Source organism: Syngnathus scovelli, chromosome 4 (genome assembly GCF_024217435.2).
Source record: "Syngnathus scovelli strain Florida chromosome 4, RoL_Ssco_1.2, whole genome shotgun sequence".
NCBI classification, from domain to species: domain Eukaryota; kingdom Metazoa; phylum Chordata; class Actinopteri; order Syngnathiformes; family Syngnathidae; genus Syngnathus; species Syngnathus scovelli.
Genome location: NC_090850.1, coordinates 5,401,233 through 5,421,572, shown reverse-complemented (window position 1 = coordinate 5,421,572; position 20,340 = coordinate 5,401,233). Strand labels below are relative to the sequence as shown.

Here is a 20,340-nt window from a genome sequence, read left to right as displayed (position 1 = left end):
TAGGCCTGAACCTGTGACGAATCAGGCAGTACAACTGTTAGAGATTTGCTCACTCCAACTTATTTTGCAAGAACCAAACAGGAGACAAGCAAGTTCTTTTAGACACCTGCAGGTGGAGAGTCCATTAGTCGCTGTCTGAACAGCGATTATCGAATGAAGTCTGAAAAGTCTCCTTCCTGCAAGGGCATATTTATTAGGAGGAACAGAGCGGGGGTGAGAGTGGACAGGTTTGGTGAACCCCCGGCCTCTGGTAAGATCAGAGCAGGGAGTGTTTTACGATGTTGTGGGAAACAGAACAACTTTGATTGCTTCCTCTGCAGCTGGTCACTCAAGCAGAGGAAGCAACCACTTTACTACGTTGTGAGAGCAAGACAAGATTGGTTAATCATTATAGTCTACATTCCAACATAATCCTACGATAAAGATAACCTGGAAAACCCTAACATCTCCCTCCTGTTTTATCATATGATTATGTCACTCCAAACAACAAAGACAAGTAAGAAAAAAACATATATATATGTATAATGAAGAAAGAAGAATAGTAAAAATAAAAACAACAAACAATGATAGCAATACTTTCCAGTGAAGATGAGGCATTACCTCAACACCCCAGATCAAACTTATTGTGTAAGCGAAAAACCTACTGGCCAGATGTCATTAGCAGGAAAATTCTTACACGGCCCCGTTGCCACAGGCGACCAGAATGCTATCAATAAAAAATAAAAAGAAAAACACAGAAACAGTACATCAGCGTATCCATTACTTGCGAAGCATATTTGATGGTCAAATTAACAAGTTTCCGTAATACATGCTCAACAGAACAGCATCTACGCAATCCACGTCTCATTATCATTATCACATCTGTCACGTCTAAGAAGTTGTATATGTGCTCGCGTTTTCGTCAGCTGCTGATGTTCTAGTCTGTAGGTGAGGTCTGTCACACACACTGGCGCACACACTCGTGTCCAGTTGGCAGGCAGCATCGGACAACTCTCGTGACCACAAAACCATGATCCATACTGAACAGGCACGTGCACTCATAGGATGCAGGTGAGGCAGTGCCTCTGAACTTCTGGATGAAGTAGGTCCCGTCCGATGGTGCAGCCATGTTGGTAGTAGAGCCCTTACACCTTGAAAACGGCTCTCTCATCCTGGCACACAGCGGTGATGTCCAAAGCTCCCATCCAGTTTCCTCCTGGAGAGCAGTCGTCGTTAATGCATTTGTGGGTCCTGCAACCTTGGATGCAACATGTGTAGTCAGCAAGACTTGGAATGGTCCCTCCCGTCGTGGCTGGCCCAGTTCCTTCTTTTGATGACCTCGATGTAGACCCAGTCTCCTGGATTGATGGGGTTGTCGACCTGTGAGGAGGAAAGATCAAGCGGCAGTAAATTTGTCTTTGACACAGTTTGAGCGTCCTGATCATATAATCTGCCAAGGACTGCTCTTCATCTGTTGTTTGCAACTCTCGTAGTCAATTGTAGTGCCCATTTAACTGGCAAATAGGAATGTTTGCGGGAAGAGTTTGAACACTTCCTAATGATTCCCTTTAACCAAAGACTATTTATGACAGGGGCGTTCCCATTTATTGCCTCCTGGTTTAAAAGAGATTGTTTTACCCATGCCTTCTTTCTCCTCACACGCTCGCACCCACACAGGGTGTGAACACACACACACACACACACACACACACACACACACACACACACACACACACACACACACACACACACACACACACACACACACACAGAGACAAAGAGATTCTAATCCATCTCTCATGTAGCTTCTCTTGATAGAATCTCCTATTGGTAACTGTATAGCAGACGTTTTAGCATATAATCCCATACTCTGCTCTCTCGCTTCTACTTTTTCATGTCGGTGCAGTCGTAGGTGGCCCCTATTGCAGTCATTGTCTTGTTAACTGTCGCCGTGTGGCTCCTATGCATGATTGTGTGAATGTCAAAAATTGGACGTACCTCACTTTCTGACCATCCAACCTCCACTGTGGTGCAAAAAAAACTTACTATTGTATTGAGTAGGTACATTGAGCAACCTAGCTTCCTCCTGACTGCCAAATGTCCTGTTCTAAAATTTATATAACTCGACCTCTACGTCTTAAGCTTGATGAGCCAAAATATAAGATCTTGCTCTTGTTTCCTACCGTTTTAGCCTATTAGTTTTATCCAAATCCGTTCAATCTCTGATTATAATCTGTACCCCTACGTATTTTTCAAATTTGTATTTATTTATTTATCAAATCTCCTCAATTCTGTCAAACTCAGTGCACAATGAACCTCCCTTCCACTTTGAACCAAGCTCCACCAAATTTGGTAACGCCAAGGAGTGCGATTTGGTTGTCGGACACTCCAAGTCCATTTCTTTTTGCCGCACTTCACCCTCTCACGTTGGTGTTCTTTGGCTGTTGCTTCAGAGCGACCCCATCCATCACTCTTGAATGAGTCCATTGTTCAAATGAGTCAATTTTCATCATTGTGAGTTCCTCCGCTTTTCACTGTCTTTTCTCGTCCCCGAGGATGTTGTCTGTCCTCCGGAGTGTACTTGTCCTCCTCCAAGCACAACAACAGTCTTTTCTTGTCCTTCGCCAAAGGTCAAAGGTGCTTCAGAGCCAGGCACCATTTTGTGGTTGTTCACGGCTGCAGGCGAAGTCTCGGATTGGGTTTCAGGGACTCTGACACTGAGAATGACAGGCTGGGACGTCAAACTTGTAAGACTATCTCCAAATGTAGCTGCTTCCATCAATTTGCTGGTAACATTTATTTACCAAACTTCAAATTCTCCTAATAACAGCGGTCTCGTTTTTATATCGTAAATCCTGCAACTCATCCTATTTTTGAGCTACACTTTATCTATAGTTCCAATTTAATCGGACAGTATGTTGTCTTCAGTATCATTATTGAAAATCAACTCATCGAGGTCTGCTTTCCACATCAAGCCCTGATCTGTATGTCTTGACCTCTCACATGTTATTGTCATGCTTGCTCAAAAATGTGACTTAGAGTATAGTGCTGTGAATTCTCAATCTCCCCAATGAAATTGGATCCCACCTCGTAGTTCTTATCGTTCTCATGTTCCTGTTAGCCTGCAATTGTCCAAATCAAAAATGTTTTCTTTTAACTGTCTTTCTTTTGAACCTCTAAATCTCTCGTGTTGCTAACCTATCTACACAAGAACAAAACATTTACCACAATATAACACCAAATGTATTCGAAAATTCATTGTCATAAAGTGTTGTATTATTACTATCTTCCACTATCTGTCCTACTCACTCCCCCTCTTTTGAGGCTTGGCAACGCCCATGCCTCACACCTTGACAAACTTTTTGGGAGAATGTGTTCTTTACTACATACGATTCCATCATCATTTAATTTGACTTTCTTTCCAAAACGCTTCTCAATTTCTCAGTTCACACATCTTCTACATGTGTTACTGGTTCTCCAGTTTTTTTGTTCTTGTTTTTCTAGTTAATTATCAATCCAAAAGCTACGTGTTTCTTTCTAACATTTAACCTGCTCAAAATCACTCTTTCATCAAAGTCGCTCTACTAATTCTCTATAGTAGTCGCCAACGACTTCAACCATTCAACCTGTAATTTCTTTTCATTCAGGCTACCATTCATCAATGTTCATTTGCATCTCACACGCAGTCTCCAAAAAGGAGTCTTTCTATCACATTGGTCCCAATTCATCCAAGCTCACCACACAACATTCATATATCATTGTCAACTCAGGTTTCCTGGTAGAACAATCCACCAATTCAAAAAACTTAACTAAAACAAACAATTGGCAAATTAATCTGAATTTTTTTCTTTGTTTTTAAATTTGAAGAACTCAATCTCTCAGATTTAGCTTGCATTTAGAATTTTGTATAATCTTATAACACAACCAATCAATTATTCCTATTAAATGTAGCATTGCAAAATCTTAAATTCACAATTTAGCTTCTCCCAATTCTTGAAAGCATGTTCTGTCGTTGTTTTTTTTTTTTTTCCTCGATATTCTCATGTGGGCTCGACACTTTACATGCACTAGTGTGGATTAGTTTCTGCTCGCAAACAGACTTCTCTCTTTTTCCTCTCATTTTTATCTTTCAAAATCATTTCTGTTCTGCGGTGCAAATTGGATAGACCACAGTCTAGCAAATTTTTTTTATACTAAAACTTTAGCCAATGTTCATCATTTTAACATATACGCACACACATGCACAGCTCTCGCATGCAAAAGGTAGTTCCCAGCACCAATGATTCGTCAGAGGCTGGCCATTTCCTGTGGTCGATCATGAGCTGGTCCCTCCCATGCACACGAGGACAGCACATTCTAATTTTATTTATTTATCTTCTAGAAGCAAGTTGCATTCCTTTACCACTTGATTTGCATATTTTAACTTCAGTGTAACACAATTTGAGCTCTAGTCATTTGTAATTTGGGCATACAAACAGCATTGTCATACTTCTTGGATGGACAGGACTTCTAATAATCTAAAAAAAATTCAAATAATCTGACAATGACATGTTTTGCTGTCATATGGGCATCTATTCTTTCTTTCTCTGTATGAGCATAAGCGGTCAAAGAGGAGGAAGCTTGTCATGCTAAAAATATGGCTTTTCCTCTGCTCCTTCTTCCACCCTTTGATTGATATTGTTTTGCAAAACGACACTCTCGTGCGAAGTGTCCTCGTCTCCCACAGTTCCAACAGTTGTCAGAATCTCGTGGGGGTTTTGAATTATATGGCGGCCTGCGACCTTGTTGGCCTCTACCTCTTCCTCCGCCTTGCTGGGACCCTTGGAAGAAGACTGTTGTATCTTCATCTAGTTCATCATCATCATTATCTAGATGAAATACATCAGAACTTTTGCCTTTTTTGATCACTTTTTCAGCATGTCTGGCCCATTGCATAGTTGTTGTCACACTTGCAACATCCACTTCCACCAAATGTTTCCTCACCCAGTTGCCTATTTCAGGGCGGAAATTAGTGAGGAGCGCATTTTTAAGCTGTTGTTGATAAGCACTCTCAGCTGTATCATTGAATGGGATGCCACTATGCACCCTGAATTCTTTTTCAAATCTCAATTGAATGGCGGCCTCATCACTTTTCAACTTTCTATCTTTTGTCTTTTGGATTTGTTCTCTTCTTTCTTGTGAAGCTTTCAACCACATTTTAGCACAATCCAATTCACTCTCTTTTCTTTTCTTTTTCAGTCCATTTTTCTTTCTATCCACACTCTCTTCTAAAACATCAACTACTATCTTCCACACTTCAACTCTCAACTTCCCTTCTACTCCATACTTTTTCTTCCACTTCAGCATATATTGCATACAATTAAGAAATCTACTCGCCATGTACTTCTCATCTCCGTCAAGAGGTAGAGATTTACCGTTTTTATTTCCCATCTTAATTCTAGTAGTTTTAGGTTTTACAATCTCTGTCTCAAAAATATTATTATTATTATTATTATTATTACTATTATTACTTATTTATTTCTTTGAGGATCCTCAATGCAGGTTTAAATTGACCTTTCAACAAATTACTAGCCTGTATTATTGCCGTGGATCAACGCTAGAACTGCTTTTTAGTCAATTTATCCTACCAGTCACACACTCAATCACACTAACTCCAGCGCTTTTTTTTTAGGCCTCATGGCTCGGACAAACCAAAGCCGTATCTCATAGCTCGGATAAACCAAAGCCGAATCTCATAGCTCGGACAAACCAAAGCCGAATCTCATAGCTCGGACAAACCAAAGCCGAATCTCATAGCTCGGACAAACCAAAGCCGAATCTCATAGCTCGGACAAACCAAAGCCGTATCTTTAGCGCTTTAACTTACTTGTCCCCTGGTTCGTTGCGCCGCCGGATCCCGTCAATCCACCTCTGTCAGACGAAGGCAGACCTAAGATGCTGGCCCAGCGAAAAATTCTCTTCCCAGGACTTTCTTTTCCAGGTCCTCCTAATGGACGCTGGCTTGTCGACAATGCAGCACGTCTTCCTTCGCCGGTCAGATGGTGGGTATGAGGATCCCGGGTTTCGGCACCAAAATGTTAGAGATTTGCTCACTCCAACTTATTTTGCAAGAACCAAACAGGAGACAAGCAAGTTCTTTTAAACACCTGCAGGTGGAGAGTCCATTCGTCGCTGTCTGAACAGCGATTATCGAATGAAGTCTGAAAAGTCTCCTTCCTGCAAGGGCATATTTATTAGGAGGAACAGAGTGGGGGTGAGAGTGGACAGGTTTGGTGAACCCCCGGCCTCTGGTAAGATCAGAGCAGGGGGTGTTTTACGATGTTGTGGGAAAAACAGAACAACTTTGATTGCTTCCTCTGCAGCTGGTCACTCAAGCAGAGGAAGCAACCACTTTACTTTACTACGTTGTGAGAGCAAGACAAGATTGGTTAATCATTATAGTCTACATTCCAACATAATCCTGCGATAAAGATAACCTGGAAAACCCTAACAACAACCAAATGCTGAGCGGCACAGATTTTATTATAAAAGGGAAAGGGGACGGTGGAGTGCTGGAGCGGCAATCAGGCTGGTGTGCTAGCGTCGTGGCTGGCGGACCTGCCGGGCGGAGTAGCGCTTGAGTGCTCCCTTAACCGGAACTGGCTGAGGACTGGAACTCACCTGGTGGGAAAAAACGGCAGAGCGAGCGGGCGGTCGAGGCAAACGGATCAACAATCGGGCAAGGTTGGCAACTGGAGTCAGACAGACAGGACACCGTGAGCTAACTAGTGGCATCACGGGACAGACTGACAAAAGAGTTATTGGATGACAGGGTTTAAGTAGGGAGCCTAACAAGCCGGTGACAGGTGTGGGTGTTTTACTGATTATGGGGGCATGGCCGAGTGCAGGTGCTGCAGACACGTGACAACCCACCCCCCCACACACACACCTAGGAATGGCTCCCGACATCCCCAAGAACAGGGCCCCGTCTGATTGCGCGATGTCAGAAGCCGGTGCGGAAGACGCCGGTGCCGGGATTTCAGAAGCGGATGACTCAGATGCCGGTGGGAGGCGCCGTGCGCGACCGGACGTCGGTCCCATCGGATTCAGGCTGGTCTGGATGCCGGTGGTGAAATTCAGTGAGTGTCGGGTCGAAAAGCCAACGGCTTGGCACCCAGTAGCGGTGCGTATCATTGTAGCCCTCCCAGTCCACAAGGTACTGGATGCCGCGTCTGCACCGTCGTGACTGGAGCAAGGATCGGACGGTGTACGCCAGGTCTACCTCGATGAGCCGGGGAGGTGGCGGGCGCTGGGGCCAGTGTGCTCTCATGGACGGGCCGCACTCGTGACACATGGAACGTGGGGTGGACCTCCATTGAGCCTGGCAGGCGCAGACGGACGACGGGAATAGCCCCAAGAAACGAGGCGCCAGTTTGCGGGATTCCGCTCGCAATGGCAGGTCCCGCACAGAGAGCCACACTCGCTGCCCAGCTGGGTACGCCGGGGCCGGCATTCGCCACTTGTTAGCCTGGCAAGTGTAGCTTGAGACTGTGCGGAGGAGGGAGGCCCGGGCTCTCAACCAAGCCCGATGACAGTGGCAAACATACGCCAGGACCGACGGACATGTCGCGCTTCGCACCTGGTGGTCAAAAAGCGGTGGTTGGTACTTGAAAACGCAGTGGAAGGGTGAGAGGCCCGTAGCTCAGCTGGGGAAGGGGTTGAGGGCATACTCCACCCAGGGGAGTTGCTGTGCTCACCTGCGCTGATCTGCACCGAAGAGACTGGCCCAGCTCCTGGTTTAGGCTCTGCCTGCCCATTAAACTGCGGGTGAAAGCCAGTGAAAAGGCTGGCCATGGCGCAGACGAGCCGGCAGAACTCTGCCCAGAAGGCAGACGAAAAATGTGAGCCACGATCCGACACGATGTCCTGTGGGAGGCCGTGGTGTCAAAACACTTCCCCCAGAAGAATCAGCGCTGTTTGCTTCGCGAAGGGGAGCTTAAGCAGGGAAATAAAATGTGACATCTTGCTGAACTGATCAACAATAGTGAGAACTACCATGTTCCCTTTGGATGGAAGGAGGCCCGTGACAAATTCGATGGACAGGTGAGACCAGGGACGCCGGAGCACTGGCAAGAGTTGGAGCAGCCCAGCCAGAGAACAATTCAACGATTTATAGCGTTTACAGACGGGGCAGGTCCCGACGTAATCGCTTGTGTCCTCCCTCCAGGTGGGCCACCAAAAGCGCTGGGACACCACGTGCCTCGTGCTGGTAACCTCGGGATGACAGGCGAGGCGGGAGACGTGCGCCCATTGCAAGACGGACGCCCATAGCTTGTCTGGAACGAATAGGAGGCCCTCCGAGCAGTTGCTGGGGCCGGGTTCACCTCATGTGGCTGCCATCATTTGGCGCTCAATGTCCCACGAGACCGCATCACTGCAGTCTGCAATCCCATAATATATATTTTATAGATTGCATATATATATATATATATATATATATATATATATATATATATATATATATATATATATATATATATATATATATATATATATATATATGCAATCTATATCTATGTTTCGGTGCAATCTATGTTTCAGTGGTACATCCCATGTAGGGGCTTGTCCTCCCATGATGGTCCCTCCAGCACCTCATCTTCCTTTGATGCCCATTGTCTGAGACATTCACTAAACACGTGATCGGTTGGGACCTTATCCCTGATGTACTTATGGATCTTGGATGTTTCATCTTGGATAGTGGCTCTCACGCTCGCTAGTCCTCGACCTCCTTCTACGGCTAGTGTACAGTCTCAGTGGGCTGGACTTGGGATGGAACCCTCCATGCATGGTTAGGAGCTTCCGTGTCTTGATAGCTGTGGTCTGTATATCTTCCTTTGGCCACCGTATGATTCCTGCAGGGTATCTGATTACTGGTAGGGCGTAGCTGTTAATGGCTAGGGACTTGTTCTTGCCGTTGAGCTGACTTCTTAGGACTTGCCTTACTCGATGGAGGTATTTGGCTGTGGCTGCTTCCTTGTTTCCTCGTCAAGGTTGCCATTTGCCTGTGGAATTCCAAGGTATTTGTAGCTGTCCTCAATGTCTGCTATTGTTCCTTCTGGGAGTGAGACCCTGAACCTGTGTGGATTACCTTTCCTCTTTTAGTCACCATGCGGCCACATTTCTCAAGTCCGAATGCCATTCCGATGTCAGAGCTGTAGATCCTGGTAGTGTGGATCAGGGAATCAATGTCCCGCTCGTTCTTAGCGTACAGCTTTATGTCATCCATGTAGAGGAGGTGGCTGATGGTGACCCCATTCCTGAGTTGGTATCCATAGCCCGTCTTGTTGATTATTTGGCTGAGGGGGTTCAGTCCTATACAGAACAGCATTGGTCTCCTTGGTATATACCACATTTGATGATCACGTGTGCAAGTGGCTTGCCATTAGCTTCAAGTGTGGTTTTCCACTCTTTCATCGAGTTGGCGATGAAGGTTCTCAGAGTCCCATTGATGTTGTACAGCCTCAAGCATTCAGTGATCCAAGTATGTGGCATTGAGTCATATGCTTTCTTGTAATCAATCCAGGCAGTACTCAGGTTGGTACGTCTGGTTCTGCAGTCTTGGGTGACTGTTCTATCCACCAGGAGTTGATGTTTTGCTCCTCTGGTATTTTTACCAATACCTTTCTGAGCAGTGCTCATGTATTGATCCATGTGCCCGCTGATCTTATCTGATATTATGCCCGACATCAGCTTACATTGTCACGTCGCCCCCAACTGCTCCACTATGTGTCTGTCTTGGTTTCTGTCTGTGTGCTCGCCCCTCCCCTCCTGTGTGCCCATGATCAGTGTGATTGTTCCCACCTGCCTCTCGTTACCTGTCGTGTATAAAAGTCCTGTCTGCCCCTCACTCCCGGTCGGATCATTGGTATTGGTATTGGTATTGTTATTGGTTTTGGTTTTGGTCATTGGTTTTGGTTGCTGTCGTTCGGTGTTGGCGTACTGTCTTGATGCCGTCATGTCCTGCTGTCTTCTTGTTTCACGTCCCGGTCAGTCAGTCAAGTTATTGTTTAAGTCATGTCAGTTTACCGAGTCTGTATTTTGAGTTGCTTCAATAAACCCTGGTCCAAGCTGCACTTGGTCGTCCTGCTCCATGCTCCACAACCGATCCTGACAGAATGATCCGACCATCACAACGACCAGCGCTTGGACCCCCCTCCACCACCAGCTCCCGCTGCGACGCCCGATCGTCGTCCGAGCTTGTTCCAGCGACGTCGGACTCACGGACGCCATCGGAGTTTCTCCCGGCACCATCGCCTCTGCGACCGTCGTCGGACTTCGCTGCCGCGACGCCGGACCCGCGGCCGCCATCGGAGTGCTTCTGGCGGCAGCGGCTTTGCGGCCGCGATCGGACTCTGGTGCCGCGACGCCGGACCCACGGCCGCCGTTGGAGTGCCTCCCGGCGTCATCAGACTCACGGCCGCCATCGGGCTCCACCCCTGCGTTGCAGGACCTGCGGGCGTCGCCAGACATCCAAGCCAGCTGCGTCGGACCCGCGATCGTCCCTGGTTCCACTCCCACTGCTGCGGCGCGTGATGGGTCTTGCCGCTGCGCAGAGCCCCGCCTTCCGAATGTCGCCGATCACTGTACGGACTTTGTGAGTGGCCGCCAATCACGGTACAGACTTCCGGAGTCGCCGCCAATTGCCGTACGGACTTCCTGAGTGGCCGCCGATTGCGCCACTGACTTTTGTATGCCGCTGATTGCGGTTGTGTTTCCCCGAGTCGCCGCAGAGTGCGGTTGTGTTTCCCCGAGGTCCCCGCCCGAGTGCGGCTCTGTCCCCTAGGTCCCCGCCCGCGTGCGGCTCTGTCCCCTAGGTCCCCGCCCGAGTGCGGCTCTGTCCCCTAAGTCCCCGCCCGAGTGCGGCTCTGTCCCCTAGGTCCCCGCCCGAGTGCGGCTCTGTCCCCTAGGTCCCCGCCCGAGTGCGGCTCTGTCCCCTAGGTCCCCGCCCGAGTGCGGCTCTGTCCCCTAGGTCCCCGCCCGAGTGCGGCTCTGTCCCCTAGGTCCCCGCCCGAGTGCGGCTCTGTCCCCTAGGTCACCGCCCGAGTGCGGCTCTGTCCCCTAGGTCACCGCCCGAGTGCGGCTCCGTCCCCGAAAACGCCGCCAGAGTGCGGATCTGTCCCCGAAAACGCTGCCAGAGTGCGGTTCTGTCCCCGAAGTCGCCGCCAGAGTGCGGTTCTGTCCCCGCAGTCGCCGCCAGAGTGCGGATCTGTCCCCGCAGTCGCCGCCAGAGTGCGGATCGGTTCCCCGAAGTCGCCGCCAGAGTGCGGTTCGGTTCCCCCAAGTCGCCGCCAGAGTGCGGTTCGGTTCCCCCAAGTCGCCGCCGGAGTGCGGTGCGGTTCGGTTCCCCCCAAGTCGCCGCCGGAGTGCGGTGCGGTTCGGTTCCCCGAGTCGCCGCCCGAGTGCGGCGCGGTTCGGTTCCCCAAGTCGCCGCCCGAGTGCGGCGCGGTTCGGTTCCCCAAGTCGCCGCCCGAGTGCGGCGCGGTTCGGTTCCCCTAGTTTTTTTTTTTTTTTGGGACGTCGGGAGACGTCCCTTGTGGGGGGGGTTCTGTCACGCCTCGTCCCCAACTGCTCCACTGTGTCTGTTGTCTTGGTTTCTGTCTGTGTGCTCGCCCCTCCCCTCCTGTGTGCCCATGATTAGTGTGATTGTTCCCACCTGCCTCTCGTTACCTGTCTTGTATAAAAGTCCTGTCTGCCCCTCTCTCCCTGTCGGATCATTGGTATTGGTATTGGTATTGTTATTGGTTTGGTTTTGGTCATTGGTTTTGGTTCCTGTCGTTCGGTGTGTTGTCCTGTCTTGGTGCCGTCATGTCCTGCTGTCTTGTTTCACGTCCCGGTCAGTCAGTCAAGTTATTGTTTGCTATGTCATGTCAGTTGCCTTTTGAGTTCCGCCAATAAACCCTGGTCCAAGCTGCACTTGGTCGTCCTGCTCCATGCTGCACCACAACCGACCGTGACAGAATGATCCGACCATCACAACGACCAGCGCTTGGACCCCCCTCCACCACCAGCTCCCGCTGCGACGCCCGATCGTCGTCCGAGCTTGTTCCAGCGACGTCGGACTCACGGACGCCATCGGAGTTCCTCCCGGCACCATCGCCTCCGCGACCGTCGTCGGACTTCGCTGCCGCGACGCCGGACCCGCGGCCGCCATCGGAGTGCTTCTGGCGGCAGCGGCTTTGCGGCCGCGATCGGACTCTGGTGCCGCGACGCCGGACCCACGGCCGCCGTTGGAGTGCCTCCCGGCGTCATCAGACTCACGGCCGCCATCGGGCTCCACCCAAGCGTCGCAGGACCCGCGAACGTCGCCAGACTTCCAAGCCAGCTGCGTCGGACCCGCGATCGTCCCTGGCTCCACTCCCACTGCTGCGGCGCGTGATGGCTCTTGCCGCTGCGCAGAGCCCCGCCTTCCGAGTGTCGCCGATCACTGTACGGACTTTGTGAGTGGCCGCCAATCACGGTACAGACTTCCGGAGTCGCCGCCAATTGCCGTACGGACTTCCTGAGTGGCCGCCGATTGCGGCACTGACTTTTGTATGCCGCTGATTGCGGTTGTGTTTCCCCGAGTCGCCGCGGAGTGCGGTTGTGTTTCCCCTAGGTCCCCGCCCGAGTGCGGCTCTGTCCCCTTGGTCCCCGCCCGAGTGCGGCTCTGTCCCCTAGGTCCCCGCCCGAGTGCGGCTCTGTCCCCTAGGTCCCCGCCCGAGTGCGGCTCTGTCCCCTAGGTCCCCGCCCGAGTGCGGCTCTGTCCCCTAAGTCCCCGCCCGAGTGCGGCTCTGTCCCCTAGGTCCCCGCCCGAGTGCGGCTCTGTCCCCTAGGTCCCCGCCCGAGTGCGGCTCTGTCCCCTAGGTCCCCGCCCGAGTGCGGCTCTGTCCCCTAGGTCCCCGCCCGAGTGCGGCTCTGTCCCCGAAGTCACCGCCAGAGTGCGGATCTGTCCCCAAGTCGCCGCCCGAGTGCGGCGCGGTTCGGTTCCCCAAGTCGCCGCCCGAGTGCGGCGCGGTTCGGTTCCCCAAGTCGCCGCCCGAGTGCGGCGCGGTTCGGTTCCCCAAGTCGCCGCCCGAGTGCGGCGCGGTTCGGTTCCCCAAGTCGCCGCCCGAGTGCGGCGCGGTTCGGTTCCCCAAGTCGCCGCCCGAGTGCGGCGCGGTGCGGTTCCCCAAGTCGCCGCCCGAGTGCGGCGCGGTTCGGTTCCCCTAGTTTTTTTTTTTGGGACGTCGGGAGACGTCCCTTGTGGGGGGGGTTCTGTCACGTCGCCCCCAACTGCTCCACTATGTGTCTGTCTTGGTTTCTGTCTGTGTGCTCGCCCCTCCCCTCCTGTGTGCCCATGATCAGTGTGATTGTTCCCACCTGCCTCTCGTTACCTGTCGTGTATAAAAGTCCTGTCTGCCCCTCACTCCCGGTCGGATCATTGGTATTGGTATTGGTATTGGTATTGGTTTTGGTTTTGGTCATTGGTTTTGGTTGCTGTCGTTCGGTGTTGGCGTACTGTCTTGATGCCGTCATGTCCTGCTGTCTTCTTGTTTCACGTCCCGGTCAGTCAGTCAAGTTATTGTTTAAGTCATGTCAGTTTACCGAGTCTGTATTTTGAGTTGCTTCAATAAACCCTGGTCCAAGCTGCACTTGGTCGTCCTGCTCCATGCTCCACAACCGATCCTGACATACATGTTGTGGAGAGGCAGGTGATTGGCCGGTAGTTGGATGGGACTGTACCCTTTGAAGGATCCTTCTGGATCAGGATCGTACGCCCTTGGGTTAGCCATTCAGGGTGAGTCCCATCCCTTAGCAGCTGGTTCATTTGTGCTGCCAGGCGCTCATGGAGAGTTGTAAGTTTCTTGAGCCAGTAGCTGTGGATATATATATATATATATATATATATATATATATATATATATATATATATATATATATATATATATATACACACACACACACATATATATATATATATATATATATATATATATATATATATATATATATATATATATATATATATATATATATACCGTATTTGCCGGTGTATAAGTCGACTCGGTGTATAAGTGGACCCCCTAAAATTCGACGTAAATTTACGATTTTATGATATATCCTTTGTATAAGTCGAGCTCAATTGCTACATTATATTAAACTTCAAAATTCAATTAGAAATATGCAAAATTTATTGACGAAATGTGTTGAAATTCGTGAGTTTGTAGCGAGCGATCTATACGCCATTTTAAATATTATTTACTTCATGACCCTGTGATATTATGCGCCGAGAGAGACTAACAACAATGAACACTCTTAGAAACTGGTTTATTTTTATTTAAGAAACAACAAATTATAATTATAAAGTGATTGCCGGTACATAGAGTTCAAAATTCGTCTTCATCGTCGCTATTTCCGAAAAGCTCGTTCCATTCGTTTTCGTTTAGTTTGTCGTCATAAAGGGCATCTTCTTGGTCTTCTCTATCCTGAGAGCGTTTGGCGAATATTTTCTAACTGCCAACGGCTCTTGCGCCATAAAGAGTCCGCCCCGAGTGGTTCCCCATGTCGGCCAGAACAAGTGAAAATTCGGCCTCTTCCCCTGGAAGTCCGGCCAAGTTTGGCGAATATTTTCAAAGTGCGAACGACTCAACCACCGTAAAGTGTCCGCCTCGGCTGGTTCCCCGTGTCGGCCACCACAAGTGAGAATTCGGCCTCTTCCCCTGGAAGTCCGGCCAAGTTTGGCGAATATTTTCTAAGTGCCAACGACTCAACCGCCGCAAAGTGTCCGCCTCGGCTGGTTCCCCGTGTCGGCCACCACAAGTGAAAATTCTGCCTCTTCCCCTGGAAGTCCGGCCAAGTTTGGCGAATATTTTCTAAGTGCCAACGACTCAACCGCCGTAAAGTGTCCGCCTCGGCTGGTTCCTCCGGTCGGCCAGAACAAGTGAAAATTCGGCCTCTTCCCCTGGAAGTCTGGCCAAGTTTGGCGAATGTTTTCTAAGTGCCAACGACATTCATTTAGACATGGTGATTGAATGTTTACGTACCGGTAGTTATTGCCGTTGCTTGACGCGCGATGACTCGCACATTCGCTCAATACCCAGTACTTCCCCCTAGCAGTCATCGTCACTGCCTGGCTTTCGATGTCCGTTATTGAGGTGAGAATATTTGAAATTGTTGCTGAGGATGCGTGTTAATGCAACGAACGCTTTAGAATGATTCAGTTTCTCGCTGTTTGATGAGCCTGACGGACGCACACCCACGCACAATGAGATGCATGAGAAACGGCCTTGGTTACCATCACATTTGAAGCGATGAATACGAAGTTAAATTTTATGACTCGGTGTATAAGTCGAGGTTGATTTTTTTCGGTCGATTTTGGATCGAAAAAGGTCGACTAATACACCGGCAAATACGGTATATATATATACGTATATATTGCATTCACTGTGATTGCCTCCCGATAGGCTTACCAGTATGTCAATCAAGCGATGGGATGAAAGTGATATTGTTTGGCTTCTTACTTGGTCCGGCAACCCCACTCGTTTTTGCTGGTCATAAACATTCTTTAGTTTAAAAGAAAAAGCGAGTGCGTGCGTTGATGCGTAATATGTTGATTAGTTTGTTAGCTTTGGTGCCGGGTTTGTGCACGCGCAGCCAAAAAGCTGCGGTAAGTGGGTGTGGTCACTGTGTATTGTGCATGTGCGCTTCACTGTGCCTCCTGACAGGTTTACCTGTTTGTTAATCAAGCGATGGGATGGATTCTAACCTTTGGAAAATATGTTGTTTTTTTAAATGTCATGCGAATCAACCAGTAGTAGCTAACTTCGGTGACGCCCCTGACCACGGTTGCCATAATGCTGAAAGCAATGTGACTTGGTAATTTACTAGTCGTACTGAAACGGCAGAGCGCTGAGTACAACCAGTATGGATTAACGAATTCATCAATTGATCCATATATAAGACGCTCCTGCATTATAAGGCGCACTGTGGTTTTTTGAGTAAATTATAAGCTTTTATGTGTGCCCTATAGTGCGGAAAATACGGTACACAGAAATCAACCACTGTATGTGAGCTTCTGATGCTGTACGTCTGTCTAGGGATGGGAGGTAGCTATGTGTGACTGGCCAATCACAGAGCATGATGACAAGGCTTTTCCTTCAGCACGAGTACAAAGAATGACAAACTCCGTAATCGTTTCATGCTCGTACTTGGCAACAATGTGAAGAACAAATATCCGGCTCAGCCCTGTTTGCTACATAAGGCATGTCCTCTACATAGTGCCAGTCCTATGTGCTGTACCTCTTATCTTCATCAAGGCTGCAGAGTAGCCAGAGACCTCCCTTGTTGTTTCAGTGTCTAATTAAGATGAAGTATAATGAAATGGGCCCAGTTTCATTCCATACAGTATTTCTATTTCACTTTCTTCTTTTTTCAATAGGCTCTGTGACAGCGGTGAAGGTCTCTACATGTTCCAGACCAGAGAAGGAGAACAGATATATAAAATGGTTCACTCTTTCACACTGGCAATTGCTGAGCAGCACAAGAAGGTTATTCTGGAGGTGGAGAGAAAAAACAGAGTGAGATCCCTCGCTTTGACACTCGTGCAATTGCCCCAATTTAGACTTCAGTAAGGTACCAATGGCCCCATTCGGAATATCCTAATCGGACCAAGCCCATTACGATCAAGATTTCACTCCGAATAAGAGGGGGTGGTTTATGTCGATTGATAATCCGATCGGCGCGCGTGAAAATGCGTATTCCAACATCTAAGAACAACCTGCCTTCTTCTCTGTGACATCAGTATACGTGGATCTGTTATATCCAGAAGCTAACATCTCACCCAGTTCATAATTGAATGCGGAAGGATGTACAACTGGACTCGTGTTTGAAAAATCAACACTAGCAAATACAGTAATAAAGGGCAGTCTTAATGATACATTACATCTCCATTAGGAACTGTTAACACTACGTAACTTCACAAAAGAAAAAAAAAGTAAAATAACTCTAATGTTTAAATTACAAATGGACAGAGCAAGTTTTTGTTGAGACTTTATTGATCCGCAGGGGGAAATCCAGTTGTCAGTAGTTAAACACAGAAATAAATAGATAGACAAGATAAACATTGGACACGACAAAAACAATAACAAGACGGAGAAAGATAATAGAGCTGATGAAATTAAATTGAGAGGTTAACAATTAATAATTAATAATAAGTACACAGATCAAATAAATATACAATAAACAGTGTCATGACCGTGAACACGCCCCAAACCCCTGCGACGAGTTAAAAAGGCTCATGGCATAAATAGAGCATGTTAAAGTGATTTGTTTTGACCGAAAGTGTGATGCATGAACAGACAAGTTGTAATTGGGTCAATATTTTTAGTGTTCACAAAACATAGCCACTGACACTTATGGTCAAAAAGTTGGATCACAGGTGGAGAGACAACAAAAATGCAATAATTGCATAATGCATGTGCAACATCTCACAGCAATGTTTGCACACCTTGTGTATCTAGAATTTGCCAAGAGTGTAAACAGTTATGACAACATTTCTTGACCAAAAAGATCTTCACTAACATGACTTGATTTAGGCTAATGTTAATATGTTAATATGCTAAAGTCACTCTAACTAGTGAAAAACCTGAAACTGTCCCAACATATAGGAGTAGCCAAAAGCACCAAGGAAAAAACAGGATATTTTGGTTTTTATATTTAGCTTTTTGAGAAATATTTAGCTATTTATGAATGTTCCCATCAATGACACAAACAAATTGCCCAATTCGTTATTACTGTAAACCCACATTCATGTTTAATGTTAAATATTACTCACTAGCTTCACACATTTTGTTTTACAATGTTGTTTGTTTTATTTACAGTTGTTTCGAGGTTCAGAATCAAACTCTTACCCATCTACCCCTCATGTCATACTGCCGAGATCAGCCTACTGGCACCACATTACCAGAACCCAATACGGCATGGACTCTGGTAGGGCACCATCTTTCTATCCATTGAGATGTTTACTTTACTGTCTCTCCTGTAGGTGATCACAGGTAATTATTGTATTGCAACTATCATGCTATGTTCAGACTGAAAGTAAAATATAGCACCGTGCCACTTGTCTTGTGCGTTTGTTAGTACTCCAGTGGAATTCGCTTTCATGCCGCACCACATTGGAAAAGAGAATGCTTCCTTTTTTCTGCTTCCACGTACTCTTTACAAACAACCATGTCTGTGCTATTTTCTGAGCTCGCTTGGTTCATAATTCAACGACTAAGTGGACAAGCTCACCAGATATGCGACTCAGTTCGGGTTCAGGTAGCTGTGATGATTGACTTGTATATACTGTATATATATATATACATATACAGTATGTATATATATATATATATATATATATATATATATATATATATATATATATATATATATATATATATATATATATATATATATATACTGTATATATACATATATACATACATACTTTATATATATATACATATACATAATGTATATATACATATATACATACATACTTTATATATACATATACACACACACACACACACACACACACATTCACACACACAGTAATCCCTTGTTTATCATGGATAATTGGTTCCAAGACAACCCGCGATGGGTGAAAATCCGCAATGTAGAAAAAACATATTGTTACAATATTCATGAAAATCCTTTATTAACCTTTATTGTATTTTTAAACACTGTATTGTACTTTTAAGTGCTTTGTTTGTATTTTTAAAGACAAATGTAAACATTTTAAAGTCAAACTGATTTTCATAAACCTTCTTCTTTTTTAAATAAATAAGAAAATAAAGAAAATAAATAACAGTAAATATATTGTTACAATATTCGCACAAGACTTTTATGAACCTTTATTGTAGTTTTATACACTTTGTTGTGTTTTAAACACTTTTTTAAAACACTTTTGTAAAAATTTTAAAGTCAAACTGATTTTCAGACACATTCTTATTTGTTTAAATAAATAAGAAAATAAATAAGAGTACCTTCCGCACCATAAGGCACACTTAAAAGCCTTTAATTTTCTCAAAAAAACGAAGGTGCGCCTTCTAATAAGGTGTGCCTTTTGTATGGATCAAATTCAAAAATCTGTACAGTTGTTTTGTGTGGCTTCCGTGTTATACAGGCGTAATACGGACCCCATGAACCAATCAGAGGACATTACGTTTTACGTAGATCGGTGCAAAAAAAAAACAATCAGAGGACTTTAAGTAGCACGTAGAGCACGTACCTCCGCCGCCATTGCTAAATAAATACTATCGTTTGTGCAAATCTGTAAATTATTCTAGGTTTGCCGCAAAATGTCTGGAAATCTCTGCCTCAGATCTCGAACAAAGCTTCGGAATCTGACCCGAATCATGCGACTTTTGTAAACAAAATACGTACTGTACAATTTGTGCTTCGGTCACATGCTGCTCGTTGGCGTTGTTGTTTAGAGGGTTTTAAACCATTGTGTCACCCGACTGTTGTCGTCTACGGTGGTGTCCAGCAAGTTGCACTGGCAAGACCACAAGATCACAGGGATTCACGCTGAAGAGTTGTTCACGTGATAACAACTGTGTAAAAAGAGAGCTTCTGTTTTGTCAACAATAGACTTCCTTTCGTTCACATTGATATACTTTTGAGACATTGTTTCCGGGACTTTGGCTTGTCTACTATCGGTAAGTACATTTTCTGTTTAAATAGTGTTATTTTGTCATTTATTTTGAGCTCTTTTAAATGTGATGTGTCAAGTGTAGCATACGGACCACGTAAGGCTGTGCTCCATGCTTTTGCTGTACTATATTTTTATTGTTTTTTTTTTGTGGTTTTATGTACTGTCTTAGACAAAATTAGACAAATTGCTTTGGAACTCAACTGCTTTGCTTCTCGACACTCCTTCGGGAACGAATTAGCGTTGAATTCCGGGGTTCTATTGTATATTATTCGTGGTGGTCCTAACGGCCATTCATTCATTTAGGTTTTCTCTTGTGTTTTCCCTTGTGCCATTTGCAGTGTGTTACCGACATCTATTGGCCACTTTTGATAACGACAGGCTGGCGAGTGTATTTTCGGTTCTCTTCCCGTTTGAAACGAGAGCTCAGTTAGACAACACGAGGCAGTTTCAGCTACCGGTTAACTCAGCTGAGCGAGAAAGTTAAGTCTGTTTAAGACCTTCACAGTTGTGATTCCCCACGAGGGCAATGCTGGCGAGTTACCCGTTAGGGATGTATTATTGGAACAAGGAAATGTAATGTTGCATGTTGTTTGAGATGTCTGTTGTTGAGCAAGGAAAACAAAGATGTGGAGTAACAGTTGGTTCTTTATTGGCAAGATCTTGGG

The 20,340-nt window shown here is 46.6% G+C and overlaps 1 protein-coding gene across 2 annotated transcripts in view; it reads left to right on the top strand.

The window, feature by feature from the left end:
• LOC125967792 (docking protein 4) overlaps positions 1 to 20,340 on the top strand; it is a 173,939-nt gene that overhangs the window by 131,623 nt on the left and 21,976 nt on the right. For both annotated transcript variants that reach the window (XM_049719168.2, XM_049719167.2), the window contains 2 exons: positions 16,415 to 16,553; positions 17,856 to 17,964. In XM_049719168.2, the coding sequence (XP_049575125.1) occupies positions 16,415 to 16,553; positions 17,856 to 17,964 (248 nt within the window). The remainder of the gene's footprint in view (positions 1 to 16,414; positions 16,554 to 17,855; positions 17,965 to 20,340) is intronic.